The sequence below is a fragment of the Astatotilapia calliptera genome, chromosome 3, assembly GCF_964374335.1.
Source record: "Astatotilapia calliptera chromosome 3, fAstCal68.1, whole genome shotgun sequence".
In the NCBI taxonomy this organism is placed as follows: Eukaryota; Metazoa; Chordata; class Actinopteri; order Cichliformes; family Cichlidae; genus Astatotilapia; species Astatotilapia calliptera.
In genome coordinates, this window is record NC_137424.1 from 53,532,921 (window position 1) to 53,546,022 (window position 13,102).

Sequence of the window (13,102 nt, forward strand, 5' to 3'; positions counted from 1 at the left end):
AACAAACTGGCATCAGTCAATAGTTAGGCAAGCAAGCAAAATAATTTTGCAAGTTGGCAAAACAATCAATCCATCAGTGAAAAAAAATATTAACTTGTCAAATTATTAAAACATCAAATATGTATCATTTGTGTAAATGTGAAGGAGTGTCTTCCTCCCCTCATCCCCAACCAGCAGATGACTGCACCTCACTGCACATGGTTCTGCTGGAGGTCTTGTCCTTTTAAAATGGAGTTTTTCCTTCCCACTGTCACCAAGTGCTTACTCACAGGAGGTTCTTTAAATGTTAGGGTTTTCTCTGTACTATTGTAAGCTCGGGATTGTGAAACATATGAAATAAATGCATACAATTTGATCTTGTAATAAAAAAGAAATAAATCAGAAAACAACCAGAAAAACATGCTCAAAGTGCTGAGCTTCTTTATTTGAACTATACCAGACTGAGCAACTCATCAGAATCGGAGTTTCTGCAGCAGAAACCTTAAAATGTTACATCTACAACACACCTGATACTTTCTGATATTGAAGCAGGATTTTATCAAATAATTCATCTGTCTGTTTGAGCAGATATAATGTGAGAAAACTGTCTTCATTATTTCCATAAAATTACCATATCTTTAATATGACTTCACTCAGCTTTCTAAAAGCTTCACAAATTAAAACTAGAACGCAGTATGGTTATGAGCAGTTAGAGGCTCAATACGTTTGAATCGGTGATCATTTCAAAGAATTTAAAGGATGAGCTCAATAATAATCCCTAAGAATCTTCTAATCAAAGCTCAAACGTCAACGATTTTGAGCCTGTGAGGGCTTTTTAGACTCAGAACTGCATCCTCTGGTGGCTGTGGGAGGAACTGCAGCTGAGTTTAGTAGAGCTTCATGGAGGCCTCAAAGAGCCGACTCAGATCCTCCACCGTGTGCGCTCTGGGAGACAGCTTGGTCACTCGCTCCTGGAAACAAACCAGAAGAAATAAAACATAAATCAACACATGTATCCAAACAAATATCTCCTTAAAGCCATGTTACAAATAGCACTTCCTTGTGAAGGACACAGGGCCAGGGTGGACCAGGTTTAGGCCTGGTCCACCCTGGCCCTGTGTCCTTCACTATCTCACATTACATCACATTTGCAGATATGAAATCAGCTAATTCAAAGAATCAAAGAAGTCTATGAATAACAAGGTCGCATTAAAAGATTACATGGGGAGAAAACACAATACTACGGGGCCTTCCACTCTGTCTGGACAGTTTAATACCCTTCTAACATTCAAACCAGAAAACAAATTGCACATGTTTTTGAGGAAAAGCATACAAAGCAAGTAGCCTCTGAGTTCGACCAGGATCTGAACCCAGGACCTCTCACACCCTAATCACTAAGGTCTTGAATAATCGTCACAAGGAAGCAAACTGGGGATAGAAGTGACATCAAAAGAAAGAGGTTGATGTCTTAATGTAAACATATGGGATGACTCAAGAAATTCACAGTTTAACCCAGGAGTACACATATGAAGGGGGACTCTGACCCACCTGAGGGATAGTTCCTTTCACTAGTGCCGGGATGTCGTCTTTGGTGTATCCCACAGCTCCCAGTCCATCTTCCACGTGCAGGTCAAACAGAATCTGACGCAGCGTGTCGGCCAGAACGGCACCCGCATCCTCCCTCTTCACCTGCCGGATATCTGCACCTGAACATAGCGCAGAGAAAGTCTGTTACTGCACAATTTTTAAAGAGTGATGGCAGTTTTGGTGAATTTGGATATTTTCTATTGATAGCTGAAGAAATAAAGTGCTACTACTGCAAAAAAATAAAGAAAGAAAATTACTTTTTTTCTATTTTAGACTTCTTTAAAAAGGTACAAAGAGCCCTTAAAAACCTTATTTTTGAATACCTTCAATATTCTTAAATAACTGAAAAGTCTCTCAATGGAGGCATTTAAGGTCCCGCTGACTGTCTTGGATGTTTGATGTTTCACTGTTTGTGTGCCCTGTTGTTGTTGGATGTTCCTCTCCAGTGTATTTCTGTCTTTTTTTCTAACTGAGTGATTTTATTTGGCTCATTGAAGTCTGGAAACCTTTTGGTTTGGCTGGATAAATAAAGTAGACATTCCACACAGTCTCTATTATACTAAATCTAATATGGCCTAGTGTGAGGCGTTCAGGTACCGAGGATCTCTGCGGCCTCAAGGTGGCGCTCCGGACACATCGGGGCTGTGAAGTTGAAGACGGCCGGAGACGTAAGGACAACGGAGAGCCCGTGAGGCTGAAAACACAAAGTTTAACAGAACATTTTATTTAAAAGCTACACAGGTCGAGTATGAAACAAAGTAAAGTTCTGTGTGGAGTTCCTCAGGAAACCTGCACGGGTCCATCTCAGTCAGAGGTGTAGTGTTTTGTTTAAGCACCAGAGCATTGGCCACGTTTGAGTCATCCTTTGTTTCTAATCTTGTTTGACCATCATTCAGCTCTAATTAAGCAAAGTGATCAAATGTCAGAATGAATTTAAGAATATGAAGTCATCTGTCTGACCATCCTCATCAGTTCTTCCATGCTGCTCACAGCTCTCTCCCTCCCTGGTGTCTTTTCTCTCAGTCTTTCCAACGTTGCCATCTCTCTACTTCACTTATTTCTGCTCAATTTTTAATTCTGCATTATTCTCATCACAACATGTGAGTAATTAATAAAATATCACTAAAAACTTTATAATAATGCCAGAGTACCTCAAGTTTTTTGTTGGTGAGTTTGTACATAAATGATTTACCTGAAATTTGTACCTGTAGTGTAACTTACTAATGATATACTTTTATATCTATATGTTAAAAACCAAGAAGCAACAGTCCCTTTAAAATAAACAAACCCATAGCTCTTCACTCACTCCTGACCCTGCGTGTTTATAGCTGAGCCCTCTTCTGCTGAAACCAGCAGAACTGAAGTTAACTAAGTTTCAGGGTTTTAGTCTCATTTCTGCACAGAAATCAAATTCAAATTCAAATTTTATTTGTCACGTACACAGTCATACACAGTACGATATGCAGTGAAATGCTAGTACAACTGCTCGTGACCTAAAGAAAACAAAAAAGGAAAAGGCTATGAATAAGATAGGAAATAAATATGAAAAATTAAAAAGGGTAAATTTAACTAGGAAGGAATAAAATATAAATTAAGGTTAAAAATGAAATAACTGTACAACACAAATTAGAATGAAGGGTAAATTTAACTGGGAGAATAAGATAAAATATATAAATTAAAGTTGAAAATAAAATAACTGTACAACAAAATACACAATATAGAACTATATAAGAATGTATGAAGAAATATAAATAAATATATACACAATAACAGCAGCGTGATTTAAGTAATGAAGTGAAACAATGTCCAGAAAGTCCAGTGTGTGTAAGAACTGTATGTGTGGGTCAGTACTGTGTGGTGGTGTGATTGAGAGACCGTATCGCCTGCGGGAAGAAGCTCCTCCTCAGTCTCTCTGTGTTGGTCTTCAGGGAGCGGAATCGCTTTCCTGACCTCAGCAGAGAGAACAGTCTGTTGTTGGGAGGCTGAGGTCCTTCACGATCTTCCTGGCCTTGGTCCAGCACCGCCTGCTGTAGATCGAGTGCAGGTCAGGGAGCTCAGAGCGGACAACCCTCTGTAGAGCTCGTCTGTCCTGCATGGTGCTGTTCCCGAACCAGGTTAAGATGTTTCCCGTCAGGATGCTCTCTATGGTGCACGAGTAAAAGTTCCTGAGCACCTTGGAGGGCAGTTGGAAGTCTCTCAAATCGGGTCATAATCTAAATATTTTTGTGGGACTTTGCTCAAAACACCATTCTCCTACAGTGTCTTCTTTCTATTAGACTCATACACTTCAGATAGAAATATGTATCAACCTCATCTGTTAATGTGACTGTGTTAAGATAAGAAGGAACTTTATTGTCCCACGTGGCCAAACAGTACTATAGCAGCACTTGCATGTGAAAACCAGCTCCAAACCTCGAGAAGTAAATTACTTATCTAATTAGTAAAAATTTGTTTCCCTTAATACAGCTCCAGCAAACATTCAAGTACATGATGATGTGACTCCAAAGTACAATAGATGTTGGGACAAAGGAGAGCTTATAGCGATTTGTTTTACAAGTACTTGCTGTTTACTGGGGCCGAGGGTAATAAGTCATACTCTGAAAAATGGATCATTAACAATTTTATGAGCCTGAGGAAAAAACTGATTTCTTGTATCTTGATTGGAGAGATTGGTGCTCTTTCATTTCTATGTTTGCATATTTTCATTGCCGTTTTTACCAGTTTAATCTTCAGTCTTGACTTTACTGTAAGTAAACCAAATCAAGCTTCTGCACCATATCTAATCAAACTTTAAAGCACTGCATTATAAAAAAAAAAAACCCATAACCTTATCGCTACGAACGATGTGTGTTAGACTTTAAAAAGTACCTGCAGAAAAATAAAGGCATGCAACTGTCCACATGTCACAGTAACAGCACCTTCATGTACTCAGGCCTAGAATGAGCGATAAATTGTGTTCATGGTACAGGCCAGCTGCTTCACACAGAGTTCTGTTTGTAATAATGCAGCTCTCTTTTGGATAAATCCTAAATAAATAACCGTGGAAATGTTGTTTTCCCTCTTGGAAAATGAAAATCATCACTCCAGCTGCACTACACCAGTGATCTCAGCCAAAAACATCTGTTTGCAGTGCCAGCTGTCAGTAGCGGTTTTTGATACGACACGCGGTTGCCCGCGGCGGCATCGTGGTGGGGTGCGGTATCACGGGCATCGGCAAAATAAAAAATTGTTCGTACTCATGCTGCCCTGACATCAGCCAGCGCATATTGGGAATGGCATGGGCACCGATCGGCTTTCTATTGTGGCTAGCTTGACTGTGACTTCGTAAGTGACGGCTCACTTGACCGCGGTCCCATTAGCTGAGAGTTTGGGCGCCCTCCGTTTGCAAGGTGCGACTGCTGCTTGAGGGGGCGGGGCAGCGGGACAGACACCAGAAATTATGATACAGACTTGTAATTTGCACCGATGCTTTTTCGAAATTCTGTACGCGAAAGGTGGGTGCACCTGCTCTGCTGCTGAAGTCAAAGTAAACTTTATTGTCATCAGTATATAGAGAGACAAGACGACGAGGCTCCAGTTACAGCAGTGGAAGAAAACAAACAATAAATATAAGAAGAGTAAGAAAATAAATATAACTTCAGGACTCAGGTTAAAGTGATCAATAACAATTTAAAATTTATAATTTACAGTTTGATGATTTAAAGTCTCACACACAACCTGTCGAAAGGGGAGGGGGGCCAGCTGCTTCCAAATAGAGCACATTTCATTCATAATGTTGTAAATCCAAGCCCATTATGTATTCATGATTTGAATCCTGGGTTGTGCAAAATCGCAGAAACACACCTTAGACAAAGCAAATCTGTGAACTAAGGTGTAGGTCTGTTAGGTTATGTTGTGGTGATCATCGAGTTGGGGGACTTATGTTCATACTGAAGTGCAAAATTAAAACCAATGGAAGATGGACAAGAAAAGTTCAAAGTCATCAGGTGCTCAGTTTAGAAAAAATAGAAAAGAAGAGGAGGAGAAACGAGCAAAAGATAGAGGCAAGCAGATGTGTGATTGGATAAAGGCGGGTCATCCTGAAACAATCAGGATCAGAATACTTTATTAATCCCTAAGGAAATAATGTGGGTTACAGTTGCTCCAAAAAGAAATGGTAAAAATAGTAACTGTAACAGACTCAACTCCAAACAATACATTATGTTACAGATTTTAATATTAATTAGTCATTGTCAATTGTTGATTTGTCCTGTTCTCATTGTATGACGAATTATGATGGCTGTTTGGTATCCGTTTGCATACTATGCATACTCTCTCTAACTTCATATGTGTGTGTGTGTGTGTTTCTCTGGTGAAATTCAGTATGGTTCCGACAACAGTTTTATGTTAATGTATAATCCTTAATATGTTTTATGTGTGTGTGTTTGGGGCCCAGGGCGCCAAACAGGCTAGGACCGTCACTGCCAGCTGTGATGTCCAGTAATGATCACTCACCACTAGGGGGTGCTCCACGTTGTAACCCTTGGCTGAGTGAGTCTTGACGTTTCCTGCGATGGGATAGGACATCCCGTGACTGAAAGGAGGGAACCACAAACAGGTTGAAACGCTCACGCAAAGGTCTGGATCAGTTTAGCTCAAATAGGAAAATATGCACGTTGGCTATGAGAGCTCAAATAAACTGCAACATAAGACCAGTCCTACAAATAGAAAAACACTACAAAAGCACACAAAACACATTGCAGGAGGGGGCAGTAAAGTTGTATGTCTCAATCACATGAATCATACAATACTGCAGATACATGTTTGCTATTAGCTGTATACCATTAGCTTGTTACTTTCATCACATGATTGACTCCACAAAAACACTTCTGGTTTGTTATCTGTTTTTTTTTTTTTTTGTTCTTCTGCATCATCTGCTGGTGTTTCTACATTTTCAGTGCATTTCATCCACTCATCACTGTAAATAAGGCCTTAAACTGTCCCTAAAGTTTCAATGTGATGTCACCAAAGTGTTAAAGAACACCTACAATCACAGGTGACATTTTAAAACCACGATCAGCTGTCTGTACTGCAACACTGCAGAAACAGATCCATGAACTAATGAGCTAAAAACCCTCTTCAAAGCCTGATTTCCTTTCTCACTGATGAAGTTCAAGGAAACGTTTGCAGTTTAATAGAAACAAATTAAATAATTAAACAGATTTCAAAAGAAGATCAGCTGATGAGCACAAACAGCCTGCATGCAGGATTACAGGAAATCTCAGTCTTAGTCTTACCACAGATGAACCCCGGCATTCCCAAAGCCAATCCCAGCAAACACGCTGGCCAGGTGCATGCTGGAACGAGCCTCCAGGTCCTCAGGGTCTCGCACAGCTCTGTAATCAATCAATCACGACTTATTTCAATTACAAATGAATTCAGTTGAATGAAATGCATATCATGGATATACTTTAGCTGTAGTTGGGGCCGTACCGTTTCATGTACTTGGCAACCACGTGGAGAGCATGGCGGGACCAGACATCGCTGATGGGGTTGCTGCCCTGGTAGGCTGGGCGGTTGATGGGGTTTGTAGGGCAGGGGCTCCTCTGGTCGTAGGGAAGGGCGGTGTATGACTCCAGGGCATGACTGAAAGGCAGAGATCAATCAGTGTGATGGAAGTGTCTCACATCAGGTTGGCAGTATCTCTACCTCTATGAAAAACATGAAGGGAACACGCCACCATCACAGCAAATAATAATTATATTAATACTAATAATATAATGATAACAAAAATAATAATGATGAATCAAAAAATGCAGAAAATGAATAAATGTCCTTCATAAGTACAGACAGACCAGAGGACGTCGAAGCCACTGTTGGCGGCGACTCTCTCAGGCATGCTCAGTGTGTGCGTCGGGTCCACGATGCCCAGTGTGGGTCTGATGGCTCTGCTGGCAATTCCTGAGCATAAACAGCCAATCACAGCTCAGGGTCCATCATAAGAACTTGGATAATGAGTAACAGCTCCCGCAGCTTGGTTTCTATTGGCTGATTTATGATTTCTATTAAATCTTCACTGACTGTCTTTCTAAAACATCTCAAAGGGGAAAATCAACTTCTAATATGCTTTTATATCCCTATTTTTATACCTGTTTTGGCTTTTAAGGGCTCGTAGTCGAAAATGGCGACACCTGTGGTCTCACTGCCGGTGCCTGCAGTTGTGGGAACTGGACACAAAAACCCAAAGTTAGCCACAAAGATGGAGGAAGAAGGAAAAAAAGTGGGACGCGTCATACCTGCAATCAGCGGTTTCACAGCTCCAATCACTGGCTTCCCTTTGCCAATCGGAGCATTGACAAAGTCCAGGAAGTCGGCATCGGGGTGACACGCATACAGATTGGCCGCTTTACATGTGTCGATCACTGAGCCACCGCCCACCGCCACAAACGCATCAAAGGCGTGGTTTTTAGCAAAGGAGATGGCATCTTTAAAGCTGAAATTCAGCAGAGATCGAGCTGAGGTCATTTCAGCTGATAAATTAACTTATTCATTTACTTACTGATTGTCTGCCATTAACACTGCTTAAGTATTTCAGCACTCTGATGTGCACACGGTTCATTCTGTGAGGAGGAAGAGTCATGTGACCCTGTGAAACGCCCCTATGTAGGTATGTGAGCCGACTCAGAGCCAGGAAAAAGCCTGGCTCTGATGAACTTTCTTCTCTCCTCTCTGATGAGACATTTTGGACATAAAGACATGTTTTTTTCTCTTCATCTGACAGGCAATCATTAATCAGATCGTCACTTGTGACAGCGACCTCATTGAGCGCACCTGGAGTCCGTTGGCTCGACGCGGACATTGTCATAGACTTTGTACTTGACTCCGTTTTTCACTAGAGACTCCACAACAGCCTTCATTGGAGGAAGTTGGGACAAGTTCCTGTCTGTCATCACGCAGACGTTTTTTGCACCGAGGTTCTGCAGGTCCTGCACGCAGAGAACAGCGAACAGCCACAATGATAGGAAGGACAACACAGAGAGCCACATTGGTCACTCCTTCTCAATGCATCACATTAAAAGAAGAAAGAAAAATTCCTATCTGACCATCACATGACAGCAATGAGGAGGATGAAGATGGTTACCATGCCGATCTCTTTGCTGACTCCTTCTCCATAGCGGATGTTGGAACTCGCCATCTGAAGGAAATAAAAAGAGAGTGAGTGCAGTACCTACCTGAGTAGGTGCTAATGGAAAAGGGATATAAGTGTGTAGTTTATCAGTCTGTTTATCATTGGGATAAAGACTGTCCACACAAAGACGAGCAAGTCAAGACTGATGGTGGTACACATAAAGTTGAGGATTGTTACCTCACCCACAGAAATCCTTATGACCCAGTGACCTTACGCATTTATCCAAGATAGATACACCTAAGTATCAATCTGAAAATCCTATATCGCCTCATTCTTGAGTTACTGTGTTCACAAACTTGTGGGTCTATGCCATGGCCTGTCCAACAGGGTGCCAATAATACCCCATCAGCCTTTTACGGCTAAGGAGTAAAAATGCCACTGTGCAGACTTTGCATGAAACAAAGATGAGATGAGCAGCATCAAAGAACTTATACAAACTCAAAACTTGGAATTTTTGACAACCTCAACAGTCTGTAGGTGGAGGTTACAGGTGTCAGTTCCTGTTAATGCACCACAGGAAATACAGATACGGTGGTTTGGGAGTTAGTTCTAGATCAACAGATCCATGTGTAACATGCGAGCCGCAAAGTTTGTACTAAAATAAGCTGTGTAAACATGTTGGGACTATTTCTGCTGGAAAGTTGGAAAGTTGGACATGTCAACATTGAAGTCTATGGGGACTAAGTTACTCCTTGGACCCTCTGCTGGATGTTAGAAGAACTGCAGCTTTCATGCTGCTTTGATTTTTAGTCTCTCCTGTATTTGTACAGGTCAAAGCTTCAAATGAAATTCAGTGCATTTTCAGAGCAATCCCACAGACTAAAGGAACTACTTTGTGGGTCTTAGAAAAGGGAGGAGCTCGGTTTGGAGAGCTGACAGTTTTAGCTACTTCTGCAGATGAATCCAGGAAAACATTCAAAACTGTAAGTTCTCATTCTGTGGTTGGTTGAATCCATCAGTTGATTAAAAAAATGAAAGAAGCTTCATTTGAATGTGTGAATGTGAGCTGAACTCTGAGCTGACACACGTTAATGATTTACATCTCCTAACAGCCTTCAAGCTGAACTTCTTAAATCAGACACTTATTAAACAGAGTCTGGTGTGACGTTACCTCAAAGGCATAGTCAGTTTTCCGGACGGTGCAGGGTGCCGCTCTGACACCTGCAGAGATAGAAATCAAGCCATCAGTTAAGGATCCACATTGATCAGGATGCACTTGTCTGCTTTTTCAGAGACTCTGATAAATACATGAATGATGTGTAGATGAGTGCAGGTTACCCTGGTGGAAGGTGTTGGAGTGAGCAGGACATCTGCACCTGTTCACACAGAGACACACAGAGCAGAAGTCATGTCACCAATCTGCACATTTAGAGAAGGTTCAGCAGTTGAGTTGTTGCAGTAGCTTGTGAACATCTCATACACAGGAAGCATTTCCCTAACATTCTTCCTCCAACCTGACAAAGATGGGTTCAGTATTTGAACCCAAACTGCCAATGTCCACTCATGAAAACATCCAAAAAGGAGACCATTAGGTTTTTATGTTAGTGTCACGATGTTTCCACGTCCTATGACTCCACTACAATGTGATTGGTCATTTGCAATGTTGAACCTGGACAAAGATTAGTTTTGTTAATTCAGGAACAACACCATGATATCAGAGCGAGCATTAGACGTCAAACTGTGCAAAATGTGAGGATGCACTGACAATTTACATGAGAGAATGTGAAAGGGGCTCTAAAAGCATTAGATATTCCAGGTGCAGCTTTACACCTGTACCTGGTCACATGTGCTCCCAGAAATCACTCAAATTTCACTTTTTTTTAATCGGAAATGTATGCAGTCACATTTGACCACACGTCAAATGTGACTGCAAAACTAGGAGTTTTAATTTAAAAAATCTTTCAGTGAAACATGTTTTTCACAGGTGAGCCGGATTTTAAAGAACTCTCCTCTGATCCAGAACTTGTGGCCTCCTGAGCTCTTCCCTCAATAAAACTGAACTTTAACCGGAAAATTCAAAAACGCTGTTATCTTTGAGCGGACTCTGGCACACTCTGTCTCCGCCCCTCGAAGGAAACCATTAACAGTTCTTTTCAGTCTGGATGAATCTATTTCCGGTTCGAATTTAACTTACGCCGCGCGCTCGAGTTGCCTAAGCAGGTGAACGACCCGGTCCCGACCCGCCATGTCCAAGATGTGAATGACCCTCTGCAACGAGCAGCCGACCCCGGTCAACAGGTTGCTTCCGCCTCTGATTTTCACAATAAAGGCCGCTCAGACACATTAGAAGCACGAGGACAGACGTAGAAAACACCCGCTGGGCTGTCATTATTATTATTATTATTGTTGTTGTTATTATTATGACAAAATAACGAAATCAAGGCAATAATTCCTCACATGGTACAAAAAACTTTAACACAAAAATACTGATATGAATATAAATATAAATCACAATATTTAGATATAATTTACTGTGTATGAGAAAGTAAAATGTTTAATACGTGTATATGCTTCATTACATTCACAAATTTACAAATACCCAGTAAGAAATAGATATAAGAAAAAAAATCATGTGCATGGACTGAACATGAGGTATTTGCAGGCCATGTGTATACATATTTTATGTATATCCTGAGGCTTTTAGTTGTTTGGAGTTGAGGAGTACAAAGTGAACTTTATTTACATATTATAAACTGTAGTAGTTACGTGGGCAAGGGATAGGATGTGGGATTGGGCAGAAGACTGTTGCACATGAGGGTGGTACATAGGTGCTGCGGTGTCAGGTTCAGGGGTGCTACAGTCCTAGGGAACAAGTTGTGTTTCAGTCCGTTTGTGTGTGTTTGGCTAGTTTTTAAAAATGGAAGCAGCGTGAACAAATGGTGTCCTGGGTGTGTACCATCTTCATGGATTTGCCCAGCCCTCTTCACAAAAGTGGTGTAAAGATGACCCAGAGATGCCAGCTGTTAGCTGACTATGTTTTGTCCTGTTTCCACAACACGCTGGGGGGCCTTTTTGTCACTTTTGGCGCGACTACCATACCGGACAGTCATGGAGGTTGTTAGGATGCTCTGTAAAGTTGACCTCCAGGAACCTGAAGCTGAAGTGAATGTACGAATATTGGTTTTAATTCTCATCAGCATGCAGCAGCACAGAGGACTTATTTTTAGATACATGTATTAAATCACATTCAGGATATTTTCGCCTTTTCCCTTTTTTAACAATAAAACAATAAATCAAAGAAACACAAAGAGTGATGCATTGTAGTGATAATGTGTCAGAACAGGGACTCAAACTAGCAGCCTTCAGCCTCTTCTGCAGGCTTGCTCATTCACACCTATTCACACCTAGCTGCCCACCATAACATCCCTGTTTACAGTCAGTCCTGCATTTTACTCCATTAGCTGCAAATGAGTTGAAGTAACACTTAAACAAGTTTCTCTTCTGATGGACTTTGCTTTGTATCACAAATTGGCTTGTTATAGTGTCACTACTAGTGAAGTTTTCTACTCAGCTTCACTTTTAAAAGGTAGAAATTTGTTGTGTGGATCAAGTGCTGTTCATCTTCTTTCGCTGTAGGGGTCGCCACAGCTCATCATATGTTTCCTTTCACGCTATCATTGGCATCACACCTCTGCGTTGGGGTATGAGTCTCGCTACGGCTGGGTCTCAGGTACAAATCCCGTACGAGCCCTGGCAATCTTGCGTCAGGGTTTCTTCATGTAGTCTGTGCATGTTATCAAGTTATGTCATGTTATCATGTTGTGTTTAACACAATGTGCATGTCCCGTATGTGCACGTCTGTGTGCCCCCAGTACAGGTGCAAATGTGCGGGCGAAATTCCAGTTTTATTTTGCATAAATGAAATGTGCAAAACACAATTTTAAAAATCTGAGCAAACAGAGGTCTCCTGTTTTCCAACGTTTTCCTGGAAAACAGGTAATGTGAGGTTCACACACAAGGGTACAGATGAAATTATGTCGCTGCTAATTAATTAAAAAATATTGAGGCCAGACAAAGTTCGTCATGCGGAATATTTGTGACACTTTTATTGGATTTGTTACATTTGGTACCGGGCTGGCAGCATGGTCTCTGTGGCGCAATCGGTTAGCGCGTTCGGCTGTTAACCGAAAGGTTGGTGGTTCGAGCCCACCCAGGGACGGCAGTTTTTGCTAGAAATGTTAGATAGGGGTTAAAAGCAAGCCAAACAGCTTTGCGATAACACAGATACGTCCTGCTTGGTTGGGAATTAACAGCTGGCACAAACGTTGTCTAATGTTGTGTTTTCTCTGAGGTCATCTGATTAACTAAGTAAAACTCTTAGATCATCTAATTTAGCTTTCTGTGAGAATACCATGAGTAATTAACAGA

At 41.3% G+C, this 13,102-nt stretch overlaps 1 protein-coding gene and 1 non-coding gene across 2 annotated transcripts; one reads left to right on the forward strand and one right to left on the reverse strand.

Annotated features, from left to right (window-relative positions):
• Positions 1-403: 403 nt before the first annotated feature.
• adhfe1 (alcohol dehydrogenase iron containing 1) lies at positions 404-10,994 on the reverse strand. Its single transcript, XM_026162779.2, has 14 exons — positions 10,869-10,994; positions 10,013-10,050; positions 9,846-9,895; positions 8,687-8,740; positions 8,377-8,531; positions 7,842-8,038; positions 7,695-7,772; positions 7,401-7,506; positions 7,039-7,191; positions 6,843-6,941; positions 6,061-6,139; positions 2,164-2,260; positions 1,528-1,685; positions 404-950 (listed from the first exon to the last, which is right to left on the reverse strand). The coding sequence occupies exons 1-14, from the start codon at positions 10,919-10,921 to the stop codon at positions 867-869; spliced, it is 1,401 nt and encodes a 466-aa protein (XP_026018564.2). The 5' UTR covers positions 10,922-10,994; the 3' UTR covers positions 404-866.
• Positions 10,995-12,819: 1,825 nt separating this feature from the next.
• trnan-guu (transfer RNA asparagine (anticodon GUU)) lies at positions 12,820-12,893 on the forward strand. Its single transcript has one exon. It is a non-coding gene; the product is annotated as a tRNA-Asn (tRNA).
• Positions 12,894-13,102: the final 209 nt, after the last annotated feature.